Source organism: Rhipicephalus microplus, chromosome X (genome assembly GCF_043290135.1).
Source record: "Rhipicephalus microplus isolate Deutch F79 chromosome X, USDA_Rmic, whole genome shotgun sequence".
Classification (NCBI taxonomy): domain Eukaryota; kingdom Metazoa; phylum Arthropoda; class Arachnida; order Ixodida; family Ixodidae; genus Rhipicephalus; species Rhipicephalus microplus.
In genome coordinates, this window is record NC_134710.1 from 227,125,772 (window position 1) to 227,149,135 (window position 23,364).

Below are 23,364 nucleotides of genomic sequence, written 5' to 3' on the forward strand. Positions count from 1 at the left end.
AAATCATGGCAATAAATTAGATTATGGCGAGTCTATGTCGTACGGAGTTATTTGATGGGCGCTTATGTCTTGTAAGTAGCCCACGTTCTCCAAAACTGCGTATTAGTTTAGTTTAAATTTTGCACCCTGTCCTGTCATTTTGTGGCTAACCTTTATTTCAGGATTATGTGCTGCATGTGTAATGTACGCAAACTGTATATGACCACAAGCCCGTCATTCTACTCTTGTCATTCACTGTATGCATATTGTGAGAAAATCTTGTAGCTCCTTCTACCTGGACTCACCTGAGACTTGGAATCGGGCCTTGCCCACCAGAAGGTGCCATTCCTTCGAAGCTCGGCGAGCCGTTCATTCAGTTTGTGGGCCAACACGACGGTGAGCGGCATGCATTCGGGGGTCTCGTCGGTAGCGTAGCCGAACATCAAACCCTGCAGGAAATTAAGGAGACATTGTTTGTACGCGTGACATCCGTCACACCAGAGACATAGGCATATGTACTCGTAGGGCCACGGAGGTAGAAGGGGTTGAATCCCGCGGGCCGAAAATTTTCAATTCGTGTGTATACGTCCTTACACATTTAAACAACACACGCATATGCAGAGGGGTCAGGCAGCAATATATGTAAAGCCATAACTCTTTAATATGGGGCCACGGCTGTTCATAATATATATTAGTGACACTGCTAACGCTAAAAGCCTCCTTAATGTGATTATTCATACAGACGTGAACAACATACTATTTATGGCGAACTTCCTTATCATCATCATCATCATCATCATCATCATCAATCATCAGCCTGACTACGTTCACTGCACGACAAAGGCCTCTCCCATGTTCCGCCAGTTAACCCGGTCCTGTGCTTGCTGCCGCCAATTCATGCCCGCAAACTTCTTAATCTCATCTGTCCACCTAATCTTCTGTCTTCCCCTAACCCACTTGCCTTCTCTGGAAATCCAGTTAGTTACCCTTAAGAACCAGCGGTTATCCTGTCTACGCGCTACATGCCCGGCCCATGTCCATTTCCTCTTCTTGATTTCAACTATGATATCCTTAACCCCTGTTTGTTCCCTGATCCACTCTACTCTGTTCTTGACTCTAACGGTTACAACAACCATTTTCCTTTCCATCGCTCGCTGCGTCGTCCTCAATTTAAGCTGAACCCTCTTTGTAAGTCTCCAGGTTTCTGCTCCGTAGCTACGTACCGACAAGATACAGCTGTTATATACCTTCCCCTCAAGGGATAGTGGCAATATACCTGCCATAATTTGAGAGTGCTTTCCAAATGTGCTCCACCCCATTCTTATTCTTCTAGTTACTTCAATCTCGTGGTTCGGCTCCGCGGTTATTACCTGCCCTAAGTAGACATAGTCTTTTACAACTTGAAGTGCAGTATTACCTATATCGAAGCGCTGCTCTTTTCCGAGGTTGTTGTACATTACTTTCGTTTTATGCAGATTAATTTTAAGACCCACCTTTCTGCTCTCCTTGTCTAACTCCGTAATCGTGAGTTGCAATTCGTCCCCTAACTTACTCAGCAATGCAATGTCATCGGCGAAGCGCAGGTTACTAAGGTACTCTCCAGTAACTATTATCTTTACCTGTTCCCATTCTAGGCTTCTGAAAACCTCCTGTAAGCATGCGATAAATAGCATTGGGGAGATTGTGTCCCCCTGCCTCACACCCTTCTTGATTGGTATTCTGTTGCTTTCTTTATAAAGCACTATGGTAGCAGTTGATCCCCTGTAGATTTCTTCCAGAACTTCCTAATAGTGAAGCCTAAATTACAGCGAATACGTACTTTGGCTGCCTGCTGTCGTAGTTGCAACAAGTTCTGTTTGAATTATTTAATTAATAAGCGCTTAATATTTCGGCCAATTAACAACGCTTATTTGCAGTTCATTAGTATTGGGTTCAGCAATACGAAAGCGAATGAAGTAACACACATAAAGTTATTCTTGTTTCCACGCTTAATGGATTCAGTCCCATCTCCAACTTTATATCCCATTTGTTTCGAGCATTGACAGTATGTTGAAGCTTGCCAGAGATCAGTTTTCACAAAGATAAATTAATTTTGCCATATTTATTACGAACTGTATTACATTCTTGTGCGAATGATATCTTTGAATGAGCAAAATTTCGAAGGGCATTTCGGCGTTTCACAACATTTCCAGTTCATTTTACAATGGTGAGCTGTGGTGAAAGTCAAGCCTAAGCTGTTCAGTAAGCACACTTCATATCAAAATTTCAGGGCACATGGATAATGCTTTCTTCGTGATTACGTTCAGAAGAGGCCATTCGTTGTTTTACGTGTAGACGACAATTAGCCGAATAGTTTATCTATATAAACACTCAATGCATGTTTATTACCTCATATCAGATTAATTCATTATTGACGAGAATACCCCTTAAATTACGTCCTCTAAAAGAGGCGACAAAACTAGGTGAAATTTTGGAGCACTGGAAACCGTATATATGTATGCCATCAGCATTCATCAGGGCCGTAACTATTATGAAAGGGGGGGGGGGGGTGCAGAGGGGGTTGGGGCATACCTTGGAATTTTTTTATGCTTTAAAATTTCATGTATTCACACGCCTTCACATCAACCACCAGTTGCCAACGTTAGCCGTTTTACACTTGAACACACCCTGAAAAAAAAAGTTCTGGGCCCGGCCATGACATTCATGATGTACTAATGCGGCAAACACAATGCACGCGCAGTTCCATCTAGTAAACATGCACTGGATTGATGATTGATATGTGGGGTTTAACGTCCCAAATCCACCATATGATTATGAGCGACGCCCTAGTGGAGGGCTCCGGTAATTTCGACCACCTGGGGTTCTTTAACGTGCACCCAAATCTGAGCACACGGGCCTACAACATTTTCGCCTCCATCGAAAATGCAGCCGCCGCTGCCGGAATTCGATCCCATGACCTGCGAGTCAGCAGCAAAGTACCTTAGCCACTAGACCACCGCGGCGTGGTAACGTGCACTGGCGTACGTCTTCGCTTTCGAGGTTTACAAAGAGCAGATTTTTTGGTGGTGGTCCCCACTGTCCGCGATGCGTTTACCTGGTCGCCGGCACCAAGGTCGTCTTCTTCGCGGTTGTGATGAACGCCCTTGGCGATTTCTTGCGTCTGCTGTTCGATCGTGACGACCACGTTGCATGTCTTGTAATCAAAACCTGCGCGAAAAGACCACCATCTCATTACGACTCCTATTTTTATTTGTGATTTGTTTCCTCACTACGCATCTCGACAAAGTCTCGTACTGTTAGTTGAAACCACACTGTGCTATAGCACAGTGCGGTTTCAACTGTGGTTTTAGTGTAAACAGGAAGGATTGACATTGTATTTCTCAAAGAACAGGTGTGACCCGCGACGCGTTATACTGCTCGAAGACGTGGTCAAATGACCTCATTTCATAATCAGTAGAACATCTTATATAGTCATGACCACTGCCGCGCAATCAAAGGTTGCTTATATTATCTTCGGTTTATTTAAATAAACTTGGAATAAACTCTGACGATTACTTTGAGAAACACATCGGTCGAGCGTCACGTCACAAGCACGACGATTGCATCAAACCTGCATTCACAAGAACTATTTTATAGAAATATTCATTCTCCCCTCGAATAGTCACAGAGTGAAATTCAATTACATCATCTTCACCCTTGTTATGCAGAGAGCTTTGATCTTTTTGTTTTTTGTGTCTGTTTATGTACATCCTCTCCTGCATGCTTGGACTACTGTCTGCAGTGTTGTACAAAATAAAAATAAAATAAATCTCTGTAATGATGTGACGTGGTTAGACGCATGTTTGTCATACCGCTTTGACTACAAACGGTAAACAGAAAAGCTGGCACGAACGTTCAATATGGGTAAATCATGTCTGATCAACGTTTCTTCAAGCGCGTCGCGCCAAAACGAAAGAAAGTTAAGCTAGTTAATCAGGAAACACCACGCTAGTTGTCTGCTTCTCTCCCCTTGTGCACGTGTATTGTATACCTTCTTTCATGGGGACTCGTGCCTCAAGCTTCATCGATGATTTTCCAGAGTAGCAGCACACGACAGTTCTAATGAGGTTCATGGCACATTTACGCCACTTCAGTAACGAAACGCGCTTGAGTGTCGATGCATATGTGGCTGCATTTGCGGGGGGGGGGGGGAAGCAACTTGCAACTATCATACAAAAGACTCACAAATTAACGGGAGTGTTAGGAGACAGCAATTCTTCCTATCTTATATTTTCGCAGACACTTTTTAAGGGTTAACAACTTTACGAAATAATTCTACAGTCATTATTTCTTCAAGCAGATATTTTTGTCTGAAAGTCCATGAAGAAGTATATATTCCTGAAGTACTGTGCTATATCAGACAGCGAAACAAGTATTTTGAAGCCTCATATACAGTCATGTCATGTTCATGCCAAGTACTGGTGCTTTTAGACCAAGCTGTCCTTGAACAATATAGTCTGAATGCTTTTGACTGCAGTGGACGTAGATTTGCAAGGTATGCAAGCAGTAGTCCCTCTTGGAAGCCTCCATTTAAGAAGGCTTGCGATGCTTTGTCAATACTCGAAGCGCAACCCTATGCAGGCGAGCAAACTGATGCGTTTGGCGGCGCCAAACAGGGCGCAAGCCCGCATCCTGAGTACCATCACGCCGCGCACTCTTCTATGCATACTGACAACAGTCTGCCGATCATTACTAACCATACGCTAAGCCCGCGTTACTTAAAAACTTCATGGAGGAATTGTGACAGCTCCATTTTGAATGTATGCAGTGTCCACGTGGAAACATAACAGGGTTTCAAGCGTTACATGCCTCTTCGTGCAGTTTGCAACACGAACTGCAGTACAGCAGTAGCACCATGAAGCGTGGTTGAAAACACAAAGCGAGTTAATCGTACTTGAACTCGCCAAGTTCACGAGCGTTCAAAAACCTTCTTCCTCTTCTTTAGAAGCCTTCTGATACTATAGTTCATGCCCCAAGTGGTGACGTGTCAGAAGAAGAAAAAAAAATTCTGCCACAAATGTTTGATGTAAAGGAGCTGCGGTGGCACATTAAAACATATGGAACGTACCTTTGGAGGAGTCGTCGTATCCTATGTGCTTGATGGTATCTCGAACGACCCTCTGGTAGTCGATCGTGTGACTAGAGCTGATCTCACCGGCAAGGAGGATCATGCCCGTTTTAGCAACCGATTCTGAAAAGACGAACAGTAGCCATTATTACATTGTTTCGCTTCCTTATTATTCAGAACTTTTTTTCTGCTTTGATTGCCCGCCTGATAGGAAGTCACGTGCAATGGGAAATGCATACGTACCACATGCCACCTTTGCGTCTCGGTCCTTGGTCAGGTATGCATCCAGTACTGCGTCACTGATGAGGTCGCACATTTTGTCTGCACATAAAGTCACAAGGAAGGAGGGAAAAAACTGAGTAATTTACTTTTACATTGCAGCTGAAACCAGACATTCACACAAAAAATAACCATTCAACTTGACTGATGTAGTTGACGTAGATTATTCTTTACAAAATAATGTCAGTTATTCTTCACATTGCAGACTAAACAGTTGCTTGCTTTGTTTAAGACTAATGAGAGAATCTGGCGTTCGTGTCTATGAGATAAACCCTGCAGTACAGGAGTAATATTTTAGAGCACGTATATAACGCTGTAGGAACACATTTCTGAGACTATGGCATTAATAATTCCGCCAAAAAAATGGCAACATGTGGTAATATTAATTTACAATACAATAACACATTATTCTATAAAAATCACAAAAAATAATAATGATGAATGTGTCAGATCCACTTGTTGTACTCAATAAATGGAAACCCAAAACTTCCGAGCCCACTTTGTCACAATGGCGCATACCCAACGAGGGAGCCATTGAGGGAGCATACCTAATGACGCCTAGTCAATGAGGCTTTAGAGGAGCTCGCACTCGATGTCATATACTTACACGAATTCATGTATAGTTAGTTTTTGCACAAAACATAAATGTGCTCCTTGTCGCTGTGTACTTTGCTGCTCAACAGCCCGTGCTGGATCATGTGATTGCACACACACTTCGCTTTAAAAGTTTGCCATCCCAAAATTAAGAAGACCAAATAAACCGCCCAATATCACGCGGTGCCTATTGAAGAGGTGCGTGTTTTTTGGGAGGTGGTACAACCAGAGCTTTAGTGTATGTGCATGTTTCATGTCGGTATATAACATTGGATTACGCAAAACAAAGGTGTGCTCAAGCGTTTACTTTGTCAGCATGTTATAAGAGCCATTGCAAATACATGTGCCCGCAAAAGTCCTGCGTGCTACCAGCTTGCCGATGAATGGAAAATGACTGTATGCTAGACAGAGCAGTCTTCTTCCGAATAACTCCTAATTTCTTTGTGTTCTGCAGCATCTTTTCTAGTCCGATGCTAGTACGACGCGCGCATATTGCGTTGGTTTGCAGTTAAAAAGTTCTCATGCGCTTGTATTTCGCAAAGATAAACGCAGCGAGGGTGTGTGTCAGTCTACTGAAATCACTTTGTGAAAGAAGCGCTTTTTTTGCAGAGCCCCACAAGCAACAAAAAGAAAAGAAAAAGAAGGGAGACCAAACAAGCGCATTTTCAGTGTTCTCATGATATACCATTTAGGACAGTTCGAAGTACTATGCGCCGACGATGGATTCACTCTAATATGTTATTAGCAGGACACGTTCCCGCCTGGGACAGTTAACGTATACATGAACACCGTGCAGTATATATGCCTGAATAAGAGAGAAAAAAACGTTTTCATTGCATATAGGCATGGTGATATATGAAAGGCAATTATTATCTGGGTTTCACGTCACAAAATTACGATATGACTATGAGTGACGCCGTGGAGGGCTGGGAAAATTCTGATCATCTGGTGTTTTCTAACGTGCGCTCACATCGCACAGCACATGTATGGGTCTTAACGATTTCGCCTCCTCCAAAATACGACCGCAGCAGCTGGGATCAAACCGCGATCTTCAAGTCAGCAGCCGAGTGCCTTAACCGCTACACCACCGCGGCGGCAGATATATTGAATGTGGTAGTGTAAAGTATCGTTGTGTTGAAGCAATGTGCGTACTGAATAAGGCGCGTGCCCGAGCAGCAGCCGTGAAATAAGCCCTACGCCCCGCCGCGGTGGTCAAGTGGCTAAGGTAATCGGCTGCTGACCCGCAGGTCGCGGGATCAAATCCCGGCTGCGGCGGCTGTGTTTCCGGTGGAGGCGGGAATGCTGTAGGCCCGTGTGCTCAGATTTGGGTGCACGCTAAAGAACCCCAGGTGGTCGAAATTCCCGGAGCCCTCCACTACGGCGTCTCTCATACTCATATGGCGGTTTTGGGACGTTAAACCCCACATATCAATCAAAATCAAAATCAACCCTACTAACCCTTATGGTCAATGATCGAGGTAGAAAACATGTCTGATTTACTGTTTCGTTTGTTCGTATTTGTGAAGTGTTGAAACCAAGTCATTCCTGCGAAGTAGCTGAACGATCTTTGGCTTTTCCGCTTATCATATAAACTCGAAGGAATGATTTTCGCCAAGTGCACAAGATAGCTTCCATCCTTTTTTAAGTTAGTTCTTTCAGCGTATCATCATCACGAGAACCTGGGTGTAGTCGTTTTATCGCAGTCACCTCACAAAATGCGCAACTGCAAGCAAATATCTTTTAAATAACTCACTGCAGAGCTTTGCAAGTTTTTTTCTTCTTGGTCACTTTGTTCTTTCTTGACAAGGTGACAAGTTCACTTTCTGAACGGTTCTGCCAGCATCAGGATATTTGTCCACAGAACCCAATCGGGTCGAAAAAAGGAAAGTTTGACTTATATACTAATGAAACCTTTCGACGTTACAGCCTCCACTTGAACTACCGTACTTCGTGTGTAGTGATTGAAGATTTCACCCCTGTCGTCACAGCAGTCTTTGCTGCGGTACGCATTCAGCTCGATTTCCTAGCTGCTCGATGCAAAGGAATGCTGAAGAAGGAATAACTATTTTTATTTTTATTTATTTATTTTTTGTACGCGAGCTACGTTTGGCACGTAGTGCTATCAAGGCCTATCTGACCAGACGAGTTTCCTGGAAATTCTATAGCACGTAGTTGCGCAGACACCCATTAGTAACACTGCTGCAGGGCCTTCTTTCAATGAAAGACCGTTTATCTAATCCGTCAAGTACAATAACGACAGCAATCGCCTTTCTACCCTGTCAAGGGTGCCCGTTCAATGAAGGGGTATCGATTGTCCATCACAAGGACAAGTGTCAAAAATGGGTGAATGTTACTTTGCTAGCTCAACATTGAAGTGCAGCTGTTATACAACGTTGATCGTTCGCCTTACTGTCATAGTCAAAGGCAGAACTGTGTGATGAATCGCGTGGGTGTTCGCAAAAATGTTAAAAGTTTAGCATAATCACTGCTTATTGTCATGCATTAAACGCACTCTATAGCCCGTTTCTTACATATAACTGAACATCAATGCATTTCTTACATTCATGTATGCGTGGCACTGCCTGATTTATTCTACGCGAAGGAATTTCTGTGAAAGAAAGGTTGATAGTTTTGAGAAAGTATGCTACGCATTGATTATTGTATAAGACCCTACATTGATTACACCGAAGAGGTAGTTGGTGTTTTTCAACGCACAAAAGTTCTTTGCAGATGACCATCATAGGGCGTAAAGAACACGTAGACATTCTTCTCAAATTGCAGTTCTCCAACTCAACAGAGCTGCGAATTAATATGCTGTCCTTTGGCTGGCGCTGACTGCGCCAGGGTGGCCAATCATAGCATTGCTTTAAGACAGCAAGCATGAGGCCCGTTGAGAAATATTTTGCCAATGTCTCCACTGAAGTTTCTAAGAAATTATATTGTCAAGAAACACGCTACATTCGCAAGTTTCTTGCTGCTGGGGCCTATGTGTGTCAAAGCGACAAAGGCATTTCGTTGTGCTTAAAGTCACCATGATGAATAGTCCTTGCATTCAGCTGGAAGACGTAGTTGCAATAGGACGTTTGCAATAGCTGTGAATTAAGATGATTTAATTTTGTCACGTTGTCTGATATCTATCACGAGGGTAAAATAGTGGGAAGTTGTATAGAGAGTTAAATTGATTAAAAAGAGGCAGTCCTTGTTGGCTATGCTCCAAGGTGTAGAAGGAATAACGGGTACAAACGAGGCAAATACAAACGAAGCAAACTCATTCTATTACGCAGGCCAATCAACCCTACTAATATATCAAGAATAAGATATGCACCTTCTCGGTTCTCAACTTGCACATCGTAACTGCACAGATTTTTTTCATCAGTGTAATCGCGCTGATATCTACCCCACTGTATGAAACTATGAAATCCACTCAGTGATCGAAATAGCATTTCCTTACCTCGTTGTCACTTCTAATCACCTTTTATTTTCATTTATTCTTTCCTTCTAATTTTTCTACCCATTCCTCACATGAGACATCGCTCATAGGAATACCGTACAGGAAGAAGTAGAATGTACACGTATGCATAATGGTGTAGACAACCATGAGTGCTATAGTGCTACCTACGGGACACTCCGAAGACCATATCTAGTGTTCAGTGTTTGTGTTTCCGATATGTTGTCGAACGTAAGGCACTCCAGGCTATCTTTGTTGCACGAAGTATCGCCCGTTCTCAGAGTGGACTGCGGGTACATTGTCAGACGTTGGTAACTGTACCGGCTCGCAACAAAGGTGATGTTTGAGATCGTCACGTGAAACACATTTACATGGCTTGTTGTGAAGCGTATCGGGACTATGCGTGCTTCTATGGAAACTAGGCAAACATTGGGCACAATACAATGATATATAATGTCCGCAATGTCCGCCAGCTAATGTTTACTGTGAACAAGTTTATTGTGTATGAGAGGCACCACTCATTATAGGCTATTACGTCGACACGTCCCCGTTCTTTGTTGTTCTCTCTTCCCGCATCTTTAGTTCTCGATGTAATTGGCCAGATAGTACTAGATATGCTATTCCCGACTCTTCACCATATTAACCACGTTCTCGAAGCTCCCTAAATTCGCCCAACCGTAACAAAATGATTGTAAGCAAAAGGCGCGAGATAATTACAGATACTATCAGTCAGCAGAAACCAGAAATGGGACTGATTCACAGTGACCACCATGGCTGTCACGGCTACAATGCCGACCCAGGTAATGGCTTCACTTCCATCGACGCAAAATGCCAATATCAGTTCATACCAGTGTTAGTATTTGGCGTTTGACATGCGTGCAACGTCTCATTGGGAATTCACATAGTTCCTTGCACAGTTCATAGTTGTAATAAACTTCCACTACCACGTACAGGCAGACATGAAGCGTTTCTTTTTATTCGCAGCCACTGCGACTTGGAACGTCCGTATACGGCAGGATTCGCATTCATCAAACTAACCTGAAACAACACGCAACCGCCATATGGCTTACATATAATACAGGATTTTTAGAGAGGGTGCGATGAAAGGGGGGCCGGGGGGGGGGGGAGTCGTTGAGTCGTTATCTTTGATACTCAAAGAGGCAAGCTGGTTGAGAGCTTTCTTTGGAAAACGAGCATCAGACCGAACGTGAAGAGGAAAATGAACACCATCAGGGTGGCTTCACACACGTGAAAGTAATAAAGGGATTAAATTTTCGTTATTTGAATTTCCTTCTGAAAGTAACGGGATTATTGAAAAAGGGAAGGAAAATGACTACAGGTAATCTTTTTTACTAAGAGGAAAATGTGTTTTGGAAATTCGTGTTGCTTATTTAGTAGTTGATAGTTTAAGAAACATGAAAATGTGATTTTGACTTCGTTCGACAGCACAGTATAAATTTAGTCCACATATAGGAGCTGTTATATGGCACAGGACGTCGCACAACGCTCTAGTTTTGTTTACTTTGTCAGTTTTGCAATTTTCTGGCACATGAAAGACTATTAGGCTCTGAAATTGGAAATTTTTGACAAACGATGCATTGCAAAATTTAATTGACCGGACGTTGCGCTATATAAAACCGAGAATTTGCGGCCGTTGCAGCACTTGGAATGTAGATGTATATCCTTGTATGTATATAAATACACGAGTAATACGTAGCTGTGCTTTGGTGTACGGTGACGCGAGGTCTGGCAGCGTGGTTTGTAATTTACTTGCTGAAGAACAGTCGGGGGCGTGAGGGTAGCAATGCGCCACTACCAGTGCGCAGTACACGACGTGCTTGAAAGGCATCGCCCAATGCCTCAATCACTGCAACTTCCACGGCACATCTCCTGGGCCAGGTCAGGGCCCCACGGAGACGTGCGGTGACAGTGCGGTACTACTACAGCTACTTCAATTTTCTGTTTGTTTTCTGCGCGTCTTTTTTTCTTGCAAAGTCATACTCACCGGGGTGTCCCTCACCGACCGACTCGGAAGTGAAGAGGAAGGTCTCCTCTTCGCCGGGCATCTCCTGTTGTCCGTCCACGTGGCGGACGCCGTTGACGCCGACTCCGTTGGATCCTTGTAAGGTGCCCATGCTGCACGTCTTCTTGATCGATGGGAGTCGTCCACACGAGCCTGCTCCTGGCGCTTTGTCGCACACTATCGGCGACGACACTGATTTGGAGCTCAGCGTCCCGCCTTGCTTGCTTTATACTAATCTCAGCGCGAGAGTAATCACGTGGACGCAGGTCCTCTACTTGCAATGCCGTCCGCTGACCGGGTGCCTTATCGTGTGTTTTCCTTTCTCTATACTTGCGAGTGGCTACCCTTCGCAAAGCTGTCGTGGGCGAGGGCTCGGCGGCAGCCTGAGCGATACCGTTAGCCTCCGATGCCGACCTTCCTACTTCTCGATTTCGGTTCGTTCAGCTCACCATGAACTTAGCCACGCGAAGGTACCAGAGGCTTAATTCCGCATCAGATACAGGAGCTACGAGAGGCTTCTCTTTTGGCGTCATGTAGCGGTTGTTGTTTTAGTGGCTGCCTTGTTCCTTGTTGGCGCCTCCTTACCTGGGGCTCGCTCGCGTTGGAAAACGTTCCCGATGCTTTCACTACGAAACGAAATATTTGTTTTATATTGTTTTACGCTTTCTTGAACTACATTGGTCTTATGGTCTCGTAGGGACACCTAAGATGCCCTGCAAGTGTTGAATTTGTAGGTCAGTGATTCTCAAATGGCATTCATTAGGAGGTCCCCGAAGCCATTTTTTTAGAGTAGCCACAAAACCTAGCTAGCTAGCATCGAAATATAAACAAATATGTTTTTTAGAGGCACACTATGTTCCGTGATAAGAGCTTTTGCTGATTTTATTATGCTTCGTCTCATACAATTTTTGAATTTTGCCGCAGCAGACCTACGTTTCCCTTTCTCTATGAATGACTGTAGAGCTTTTGTTGCTGTTTTTTACGGCATCTACAACGCGAGCATAATTTATCTAGGCTTGGATATTTGAATAGCAAACATGGCTAGAAGCAAGTCGAATGTAGCTGCAGACCGCACAACTTAATGACAAGCTGTCGAGATGTGATTTTACGTGTGACTTTAGTTTGCCCCCTCTTTGCCAGGTAGAAATAAAAGGTACCTGATTCGCGCGGCATGTTGAGTTAATTTATGACACCCACCCCACTCCCTTTCTCTCACTGCAAGGGTGTCCGGTTCTCCGAAGCACACATGGCTGAAAACCACTGGTGTAGATAGTTATGTGGTTATAAAAGGGAAAAGAAGAGAAAAGTGAGCCCCATAACTGTCTGCATTTGGTGTGACACCTCAACAGTAGCTCACAAGAGACGGAGGTGAGGAAGAATTAAAAGGATATGGATAAAGGTATATATATATAGAAAGAAAGATGCGCAAAGACAGCGAGCGACGATGGAAGTAAAGAGAGTATAGGAAAGGTGAATACGGTCGCAGGAGTCCGAGGACGGGGCACCACTGGCTAGAGCCCTTGTCGGCAACAGGAAATGGCGTAGGGCTAATCCAGTCGGCCAGAGCTACGCTGTCGTCGTCGTCGGGGACCGGCGTCAGGAGGCGGCGTAGGACCAACCCAGTCGGCCAGAGCTGCACTGTCGTCGGAGATCGCGAGGGCACAATTGGTCGGCACGGAATCCAGCGAGCGAACCGTGTAGATACTCAACCGTGCCGGAGTGTCGGTTGGTCGTGTGTCCAAGAAAGCTATCTGTATATCGAATCCCGAGAGCCTGTGGGACTGCTTTGCAGTCCATATTTGGCAGAATTCCGTTCTGTACAGTGTTTACACTTAAAACAGAAAGAGTTATCATTAAGAAACTGACACGCACAGGCAAGGAAGGCGGTACGCATATAATGCCGTATATGCGCATAAACTTCTCTATCTGCACTGGCTCGTACTATGATGTACAAACAGCACTGGACACCGACTCACAGAGAATACAGCTCTTTGATTCAGTCATTTCATTCCGTCTTACGATAAGGGACGTAGATAACGCTTAGTGTCGGTGGTTGTTATCATGTAGCGCCTGTCTCGGTCATGCGGCGGTCACATCAGGCAGCCAAATAGAATTAATGAAGACAGGCACAGTTGTTGCCGTCTCTGACTGCACTAAAAAAAAAAAAAAAACCCAAGTATTTGGGGAGTCTTTCTGCTACATAACAATAATTGTCATCTGCATGACTTGCTCGCATTTTCTTTCTGAAAAAAAAAAACTGGTGCTGGCCACTTTCCTGTTGAGAATGCTATGTCACACTGATAACGCGTGCGTCCTTCGTATAGCCGCGACGGAACCGTACTCAAAAGTACTCGAAGTAGATGATGATTATTTTTGGGTATTAGAAACATTCCCCAAATACTCGATTTTTTAAAATTGATATGCGATGGCAGACCACCTGGCTGGATTTGCGAGCGAGATCCACAAGGCTCTCCACGCGTTTTGTTTATTCTTTTTCGAACGCAGCTGCTTGTCAGCGTCATTCCGGAGACCCACATAGCGTGACCTATAGGTAAACTGTTCCAATCACTACAATTTTCTAGCTTTGTTGCCTACAGACAAAGATGCATTTTAGGTACTTCCGGGCTAGACATCTTGGGTCATCACATTCCTTAACTTGGTATACTCGCCTTACCATCACTCATTGAGACAGTCAAGAACTCGAAATGGAGAACCATCGGAGTATTCTAGTACATAAGTTTATGACAAACACGATATACAGTTCATGACATGAATAACGTGATCTTCCTGGTGCATACGTCATGAATGATATCACATGTGGGGTTTAACGTCCCAAAACCACCATATGATTATGGTAGACGCTGTAATGGAGGACTTTGGAAATTTCAACCACCTTGGGTTCTTTAAGGTGCACCCAAATCTGAGCACACCAGCCTACAACATTTTCGCCTGCATCGAAAATGCAGCCACTGCCGCTGGGATTCGATCCCGCGACCTGCGGGTCAGCAACCGAGTACCTTAGCCACTATAGACCACCGCGGCGGGGCGCATACGTCGTTTCCACCAGCCGTTTCCACCAGCCATGTGTGTGACACACACCAACGTAACAAGGCCCGTGGTAGGCGGGTAGGCGCCAAAGGTGATTCACAGAATATACCACGGAACTCAGGAATAACGACAATTGGCTTTGGGCATTTTAACGCGAAAGTGTTAACGAGCCCTAACCACAGAAAATCATGTACCCGTATTCACGACGTTGTCGATAAGCGAAAAATTCGGATGATAGCAAAGAATAAACATCACAGCTCGATCATGAATTTAACCCAGGCATTCTACGCGTGGCAGTCAAGTACTCTACCAGAGAACCACGCCAGTGAACTTGCTCAAAAAAAAATTCCACAGAACATTGAAAAAGTGAGTATTCGCGGTATTTCTGCCAGGGAACAATAACCGTCATATCAACGTTACTAGAATAATTGATTGATTGATTGATTGATTGATTGATTGAACGTTTATTATCATTTGTCACATGAAGTTTACAAACACTGGTTGGACCCATAGCCTGAGGCTAGTGTAGGGTCCAATGAGAAAAGTAATGGACAGAAGCGGGAAATATAAATTACACATAATACATATGTAATAATACATAATACATATGTAATACATAATTATGGCGTGCTCATGCTCATTTTCTTGAAAACTCAGCTTTCGCCGAAAAGGAAGGCGGGGTGGGGGAGATGCCTTGTACGCTGCAACCTTTGCGTCTTTTAAATTTTAAGAGTTCTTACTCGCCATGTATATCGCTCTGTTCAAAAACACCTGTGAACTCTACTTGGAGATCATATACTTCTCTCGGAGATTCGTGGCCCCGCCGCGGTGGTCTAGTGGCTAAGGTACTCGGCTGCTGACCCGCAGGTCGCGGGTTCAAATCCCGGCTGCGGTGGCTGCATTTCCATTTCCGATGGAGGCGGAAATGTTGTAGGCCCGTGTGCTCAGATTTGGGTGCACGTTAAAGAACCCCAGGTGGTCGAAATTTCCGGAGCCCTCCACTACGGCGTCGCTCATAATGATATGGTGGTTTTGGGACGTTAAACCCCACATATCTATCTATCTCGGAGATTCGTGCGGCCCCAAAGAGAGTTAACGCGTCCAACGTTGCTAGACGAGGTCTAGTACTGTTGGAAGCGTCTGTTTAAAGTGAGTCTTATACGTTGGAAGTCAGGAGATACTGAAAAGAGTCGCACATATATACTGTCTTTCTTTTTCTCAAAGTGTACTGCACGAGTCTATTTTTTCCCCTGTCGGTGAACACGTTAAGAGGTAAATGACAGACAAAACAATAGCCATGGTAAAACCAAAATTTTATTTCTTCGGACCTGCACTGCCCTTTCCCCTGACGGCTCTCCACGACTCTGCATTCACCAGCCACTCGCGGCACGTCACTGCAGCAGCGTATGATGGTCGTCGCGTCCCATTTCACTGCTGCTGGTGGTTGTTTTCCGTTTGTTGATTCAGAGGATTAGGTTGAATTCAGTAGGAATTCAGAACAGTCACTGGTGCCCACTAATCGAAATAGTGGTCTCAAGAGGCACCCGAAAGCGAAGTTTCAGGATAAAAAGTGTTCGTATGGGCACTGATTTTGCAAATATAGGGATTATAACAGCACTATAGAAGCCGTTCTTAACCTTTAATTCATGCTCAGGGAGTTTCAAGAACTGCGTCCAATATTGTTAAAAAATCAGCAAAAGATGCTACTTGCTCGCTGTTTTCAGAGTTACTTTTCTGTAGTGGCAGGCATCTTAAGAGGGTTAAAGACATAATTTGGAAAAAGTAATTATGAAACTTAATTATTTTTTAATTAGGAGATATTGGCCATTAAATACAATTAGAGAATTGAAGTCCTTGATGCGGAAAACCCATTCTCCTTTTGAGATGTTAGAAAAGCGGCCTCTAGTAATGACTACAAAATGAGGAAATTCTCCTAAATTCTTCGGTGAAACCGAAACCAAAGGACCGATGAGCGCAACAAGCGGACGACTACAATGACATCATTGTTCAAAACAGCAGTTACAGAGGTGCAGTTTTTCCCTGTTCATTAACGTATCTGTGCCATGCTGGCTGTAATTGCAAGCGCAGCTCACACACGCACACAACAAAGTCGGTTGATGGTTGATATAACAACGCGCCCTGATTTCAGTTGCGCTTATTCGCGTTTCGGTTTCGCCGCAGAATTTTGGATAATTTGATTAATTCGCAGTTATCGCTGGAGGCTACTTTTTCAAAACCTCAAAGTGGTAATTGGTTCTCGGCATGAAAGACTTCAATTCTCTCATTAGCCTTAACGGCCTAACTCCACTTATTAGAGCTAATTAATTTAACTTTCCTAATTACTGTTGCTAATGTTGTATTCAAGCATCTTAAGATGGCTGGCGCTACAGAAAAAGCAACTGTCATGACAGCGAGCAAATAAAGTTTTTTGCTGATTTTTAAACAATAATGGACACTTTTCTTGAAACACCCTGTATAACGTGTACGTGGCTGCTTCACGTCTTCAAAGTTTTGTTTTATTTCTTTTTTTTATGCGTGTGTTGTGTTGTGCGAGTGTCCGTTGGCCTCTTGAAGGGACCTTCCTTCTTGTTTATGGGCAGCTGCGATCGGCGAGCCCCCCAGTACTGCGGGCGCCGCCGGTTCGGCACAAGCGCGGGCAGCCCTGCTTTATTGCACTTTGCTAGTTCGGATGCAAGAACGGGGGAACACGACACTTTGCGCATTCGTGGCCTGCAGGACATTCGACACTTCGACACTGCTTCCCCGAATGGCGAAGCGAAGGACTTCACCCTCTCATTTCGTGGAACCATTAGTGCACGTGTGTGTGTGTGTGTGTGTGTGTGTGTGTGTGTGTGTGTGTGTGTGTGTGTGTGTGTGTGTGTGTGTGTGTGTGTGTGTGTGTGTGTGTGTGTGTGTGTCAGCGTGCGCGTATGTGTGCTCGTACCTGTGCTCGAGAAAGCAGAGTGAAGAAGCGCGGAAAGAGCGAGAACAGAGAGCGAAGAGGAGTCCGCGAACCGCGAGAGACTTGAGCGGTAGTGCGTTGTGCGATGTGCTGTATTGAGCAGTTGTGCGGAGAATATTGTAACCTAGTTTTCTTAATTAAATAGAAGCTTATTTTTTACATATTTTAACAGTGCGTGAGTCGTGTGCTGCGTCTTCTATCATATTTTATCTTTTGACGGTCATATCTGCGAAACCGCAATATTTAACAAAAGCGGGATAGAGGATGCTAACATTCATCAGAAGTGAAATTTGACCAATTTTAGGAAATGTGAAGGAGCAGTTTGAAAAATCTATAGCGAGAACTGCGACTGCGCCAGTGCGAGAACAAAGAGTGGTCACCGGGATGACGACGAGTGTGTTGGGCTCACCAAGCGGGAACTTGTCGACACTTTGCACAAGAAAGACCACTTGTTGGCGAACCTGCTGCGGCGGCTTCCTCAGCCGGTATCGTCGGGGGCTCTAAGCCAGACGTTCATCAACACGTTTCAGGTGATGCCTGATTTGAATAGGAACATTCCAGACTTTTTCAGTGATGGTTGCGCGTCAGAAGCACGGGAATAGATGGGAAGCTTGTGGCAGACGGCTACGCTTCACCGGTGGCCAACGTCGTTCCTGCTCGAAACTGCCATGTGTCAACTGTTCGGCGCAGCAAAAGATTGGTACCGTTCGAGAGCTGTGGAAATTTCATCATGGGACGATTTCGAGTGGATTCTCGGGTGACTTTCTACAGCCAGGCTCGGGCGGCGGAGCGATGGAGGCGTATGCAAGAGCGCATGCAGCAGCGAAATGAGAACACGGCTGCGTACTTCCACGAGAAAGTGCGTCTTTGCAGAGAGGCGCACTTGGATTTCTGTGACAGGAGGTAGCAGATGCTGACCGGTCTCCGATCGCGGTTGTTATGCACGATGCTTCTTGGAAGGTTGCACGAGGACGAGGATGACCTGCTGCATGATATTCAAGAATTCGAGAGATGGACCGTGAGCGATGAGAACGCTTCGGGAAAGCGACTGAATGAAGAGCGAAGAGCCATGCGCCTCGTATGCAACCTGCACCCAAGGCGCTGCCACAGGATGCGTCCGGGTATGACAGGCGGGACCAGCAGCCAGCGGTCACAAATTAGAACGGTGAGTGCAAATGTTACAGTTGTTTTAGATTTGGACAAATTTCGCGAGATTGCCCAGAAGAAAGACGAGTAGAAAAATGCCTAAAATGTGGGAAGACAGGGCATACGCAGAAACACTGCCAAGCAAAAGGCCCCGGAAATGCGACCAACGCTGTCTCTGGAGAAAAAAAAACGACCCTGGTGTGTTCTTGAAGCACTTTAAATGGAACGGCAACAGAACATCGGTCGGAATAATAGACACAGGCAGTTCGGGATGCTTACTGCGGGAATCAGCTGCAGGCGGTCCGGTGCGGAGCGGAAATGCTGGAATACGCTACCGATTTGTACGGCTTCGGTAGTCAGGGCGTTCCAGCTGTTCGTGCGATTGCCAAGTGCAAGGCGGATCTAATGACCGATGGTGTCAGGGGCAAGTCAATTGCCGTACTTGTACCAGACGAGGCCCGGTCGATCGACTTGATTGTGGGCGGCACATTTACTGAGCTGTCATACGTCACATATGCCAGGTTGGGCGGCAGCATGAGATTCTGGCATGATGAGTGCGGATAATATTGTAACCTAGTTTTCCTACTTAAGTACAAGCTTCTTTTTTTTACATTCTTTAACAGTGCGCGAGTCGTGTGTTGCGTCTTCTATCAAATTTACCTTTTCACGGCCATATCTGCTGCAAAACCCTAATATTTAACAAAAGCGGGATAGAGGATGCTAACAATTGATAGAGATCGCAGAGAACAATACAACCGTCTGCCCTAAATCCGGTCTTAGCATTAAACACTGACGACTCAAGCTTTAGTCTAGCACTGCTCGACTACGCAAACTAACGCTTTTTATCATATGCACATCATCGAACCGTATCTTGTACTTCGTTGCGACAAAACTCTCATGTGTGCTCTAACGTGATTTCCGACTATACGTTAGACCGTGAGACCCCTTTTAAAGGCCGGGGTAGTCGACTTGCCAGGGAAGCCCGCGATGGGCGCACAGCTACTCAATTTACACGAAAACGTCGATCCACCTCGTTACACTTGGCTCAAAGGAAAAATGCGGTATAGGCTTCTACTCACTGAATGCTTCGCATGTAATCGATTTCCACTCAACAATCAGCGTCCTCATCAAGATTGTCGCCAAGAATGGCATCCAAAATTGTCTGAACATCACGACATTATATAGTATATATAGAATACGAAACGGCGTGAAGCGTGTGATCTTTTGCCTATAGAAGTATTGCACGCGAATCTTACATAGGACAGTGCCTCAACACACCTCTTGTACTGTACGGCTATGTACCTAGAATGCATATCAATAATCGTTTTGCTTATGCTTTCGGTTAATCTATTTGACCATGGGTTACAGGCCGTTATCTTGCGCAGCTTAATGTAACTTAGTTGAAAAAAGTAACGTGTTCCAGTGGCCTTGCCGTGAACGCTGTTCCTTGGTCTATGACAACCACCGTGGTGATGCCACATGATGAGGCAGACAACGCTTTATATAGAAAACTGTGCAACTTCATTGAAGCTGTACCTTCGCGTACCTTTGGAAAAAGCCTTTATTTCAGCGTAGCGGGCTCAAAATTTTGTAGATATGTGTAGCAATAATTACCCATTTGTTTCCCGATGACGACAAGGGGATCCTGCGTATTGACAGAGAAATATTTTCAGAATACATCTGAAGCTCTCCCTGGTGTATCTTGTCGAAAGCGGTGATACCAATTACGGCATGATATTACCATTGGAATTTAGTGTATCCGAAAATGCTTTAGCTATGCGCGTGGCGCGATGCGTACGGTGACATGATGGGGTAACTACAGTGGCTAGTATAGTAGGCACTGTAATGTCCAAATATATAACTTTATTAAGAGGCCAATTGGGATAGGCTCGGCGATTTAAGTCGCTGGTTCAATCTCAGGGTAAAATGGCACAGCTCACGAGCTATATGAACATTCTTTATTGTTTTCGAAGAATGGGTGCGTGTCACTGACAGGGCCGATACAAGAAAAGTGACACATGTGATGCCGAATGTCTTGCGCAATATCCTTGCAGTGTTTTAAAAATCAATTTCGCAGTTGGCGGACATAGTGCAACTGAACGTGGATAAAGTATGTCCCGTGACAGGTCCTGCTTCTCACATTATTTGTCAGTGCAATATCATTCCGTACTTCTTTATTTTTTATTTTTTATTTGTTTCCTCTCTGAGCTTTACATATCAAAGAACCACAGGCCAACAGCTTTTTTATTTCTCTGCTCCCAAAAGGGCTGCTGCAGATATTTTTGTGCAAGTTCTCACTAAAAGGAAAATTTGCTGCCGTATTTGAACGCTGGTAAAGCAAGTTTGTCGAGCGACGGCTCGGTTTCGCTTGCTTTGGTAAAGGACGAGAGCATTGGTTTGCACAGACGATTTTATAGCATATGTCGACCTAATCAACGACAGCGAGAAGTCTACACGTCTCGACTACGTGCCACGTCAAAGGATCCAACGTGTTGCCCCGCAGCACAACACACAGACACTGCCTGCCGTAGGCGTTCTATGCGAACGCGCAGAGGTTTTGCTGAAACCGTTTCGCCGAGGTTGACCTTGTCTGAGCTTGAAGAACCAATTCACGCAACTAGTCGTTTTCTGGGTTTCTACTGGGAGGAGTGGAGCTATCATGCAAAAAAAAAGAAAGAAAATAAACGCACTCGTTTTTGCGAACCTTCTAGGGAAAATTAGAAAGCGTGGCTTGCTATGCAAACGTTGTCACTGTCACTCATCTTTACCCCTGCCACCATTAAAAAAATGGCTTTCGCGGTAATCCTTTGTGCAGCCTAGACACTCCATCTATATGCCATCTTTATTTAAATACCTCGAACAAAAAACATGGCTGATCCCTCTGTTTAAAAATTAGTATAACACGAAAGTAAAACGCGTCTTCGTCGAGGTAGGTGAGTGTTTATTTTGCATTGTTTCGCCACAAGGGGGAAGGAATGAATTCCAAAGCGAAAAAATGCAATTTCATGCGAAGAACGACAAGCAGCTGGAAACTTACAGTGTGCTCCTCATGCAGAAAGCACGCACGAAATGAGCATACACGTATGAGCGTGGACAAACAATTGTCTCAGCTCGACACTTAAAGCACGCTGCTCAAAAAGAAAAAAAAGACGCACCAAAACGAACGCACAGCTATACACAGGATGAGCGCGACCATCTGTTACATTGTTTACTCCATCTTCTGTGAGCCACGTGCTCGTTTTGTAAACGCGGCTGCGGCAGCGAGCGAAGTGACCTCCGTGCTCTCTTGAATCACGAGTCTGATCTGATAAGCGTGTGCACATTCCGAGAGACCATGCCCCGTGAAGGCGCGCACTCCAATAAACACGAGAGGCGCCCTACGCGAGGCCACTGTTCCATCTCGCTACTGGTAACGAAACCGTGGTGAATTTGAGGAGCTCTGAGGACCGCCAACGGCATATGATGTATATAAATCACTTGCCGTTAGCAAGCTTCGTAGTGTATGCTCTGTGGCATAGTGGCGTGATTGATTGATATGTGGGGTTTGACGTCCCAAAACCACCATATGATTATGAGAGACGCCGTAGTGGAAGGCTCCGGAAATTTCGACCACCTGGGGTTCTTTAACGTGTGCCCAAATCTGAGCACACGGGCCTACAACATTTCCGTCTCCTTAGAAAATGCAGCCGCCGCAGCCGGGATGCGAACCCGCGACCTGCGGGTCAGCAGCCGAGTACCTTAGCCACTAGACCACCGCGGCGGGGTGGCATAGTGGCTTGTGTCGCGAGCTCAAATGTGAGAGGTCGCTAATTTGACCCCCCGCTATGGAACTTATCCTTTTAGTTTTTTTATGTAATCTCTTAGTATGTGTTTTACCACGTAGTATCCATGACAGAAATACTTCAGTAGAGCCGTGATGGACACCGGCATCAAACACTTTCGTGTTAAAACTGTTTAATACTGCTAGTGGTGAAAAAGAAAAACAAGTCATTTGCAAGGCCGTATATAAGGCAAACATTTATCTCACTGGTTCAACTGTGGGGGCGATTCGGCAGATTCTGTAACGGGCGTTCACATGATGGGGTCTACAAGCAACAGCACCTGTCAACGACGATCTATCTAATCTCTATCCAGATATGCAGTAACAGCCAAAGGGGCTATTGTGTACGCGCTGAGAATATGCACAGTTGGCAACACTGGAAGAGCAACCGAAAACAAACACATGAAACGCGCAACGGTCATCAGAAATGCGGACAACTGAGAACAAGTGTTCTGTGTTATCTGCAGCCGCACTAACAACAAGAACAGATATCAACAGCGAGCGTCACAAATAAACATTGAGTGAAAGTACAACGAAGAAGGAGATTCCCGCTCCACAATAGAATTAAGGGCCACAGGTAACGCCAACGATGAAGTCTAAGGTAGTACACATAGCGAATTTCACAGTGAACATTGTGCTTCATAAGAAGAAACAAACTCTGGGCATATACATGCGCGTGTTTGTTTCATGCACGTAAGAGAAAGGAGTTTTTTTATACTAGGCCCATCACTTGAAGCGTGCTATGTAACGTCGCACATAATCTTTTTTCTTGTCTGTTTTTGACATTATACCTATGCAAATACAGTAGCCCTAATAAAGACTTGAGGACACACTTTTACTAAAAAAAACTATGGCACCATACAAAGCGCGTGTTCAAGAGGTAATTATTCATTTTATTCGCATCGTTGCGTTAGTTGTCATACCATCGCAAGCGTTTAAACTAATGTTTTGTATGCTG

The 23,364-nt window shown here is 44.8% G+C and overlaps 1 protein-coding gene across 1 annotated transcript in view; it reads right to left on the reverse strand.

The window, feature by feature from the left end:
- Nucleotides 1–11,635, reverse strand: part of LOC119187449 (S-adenosylmethionine synthase) — a 33,132-nt gene extending 21,497 nt beyond the window's left edge. Inside the window, exons 1-5 of the mRNA XM_037435562.2 lie at nt 11,413–11,635; nt 5,330–5,407; nt 5,087–5,209; nt 3,074–3,186; nt 285–428 (exon numbers count right to left, since the gene is read on the reverse strand). Coding sequence (XP_037291459.1) covers nt 285–428; nt 3,074–3,186; nt 5,087–5,209; nt 5,330–5,407; nt 11,413–11,542 — 588 coding nt within the window. The 5' untranslated portion in view covers nt 11,543–11,635. The remainder of the gene's footprint in view (nt 1–284; nt 429–3,073; nt 3,187–5,086; nt 5,210–5,329; nt 5,408–11,412) is intronic.
- Between the last annotated feature and the right edge of the window lie 11,729 nt (nt 11,636–23,364).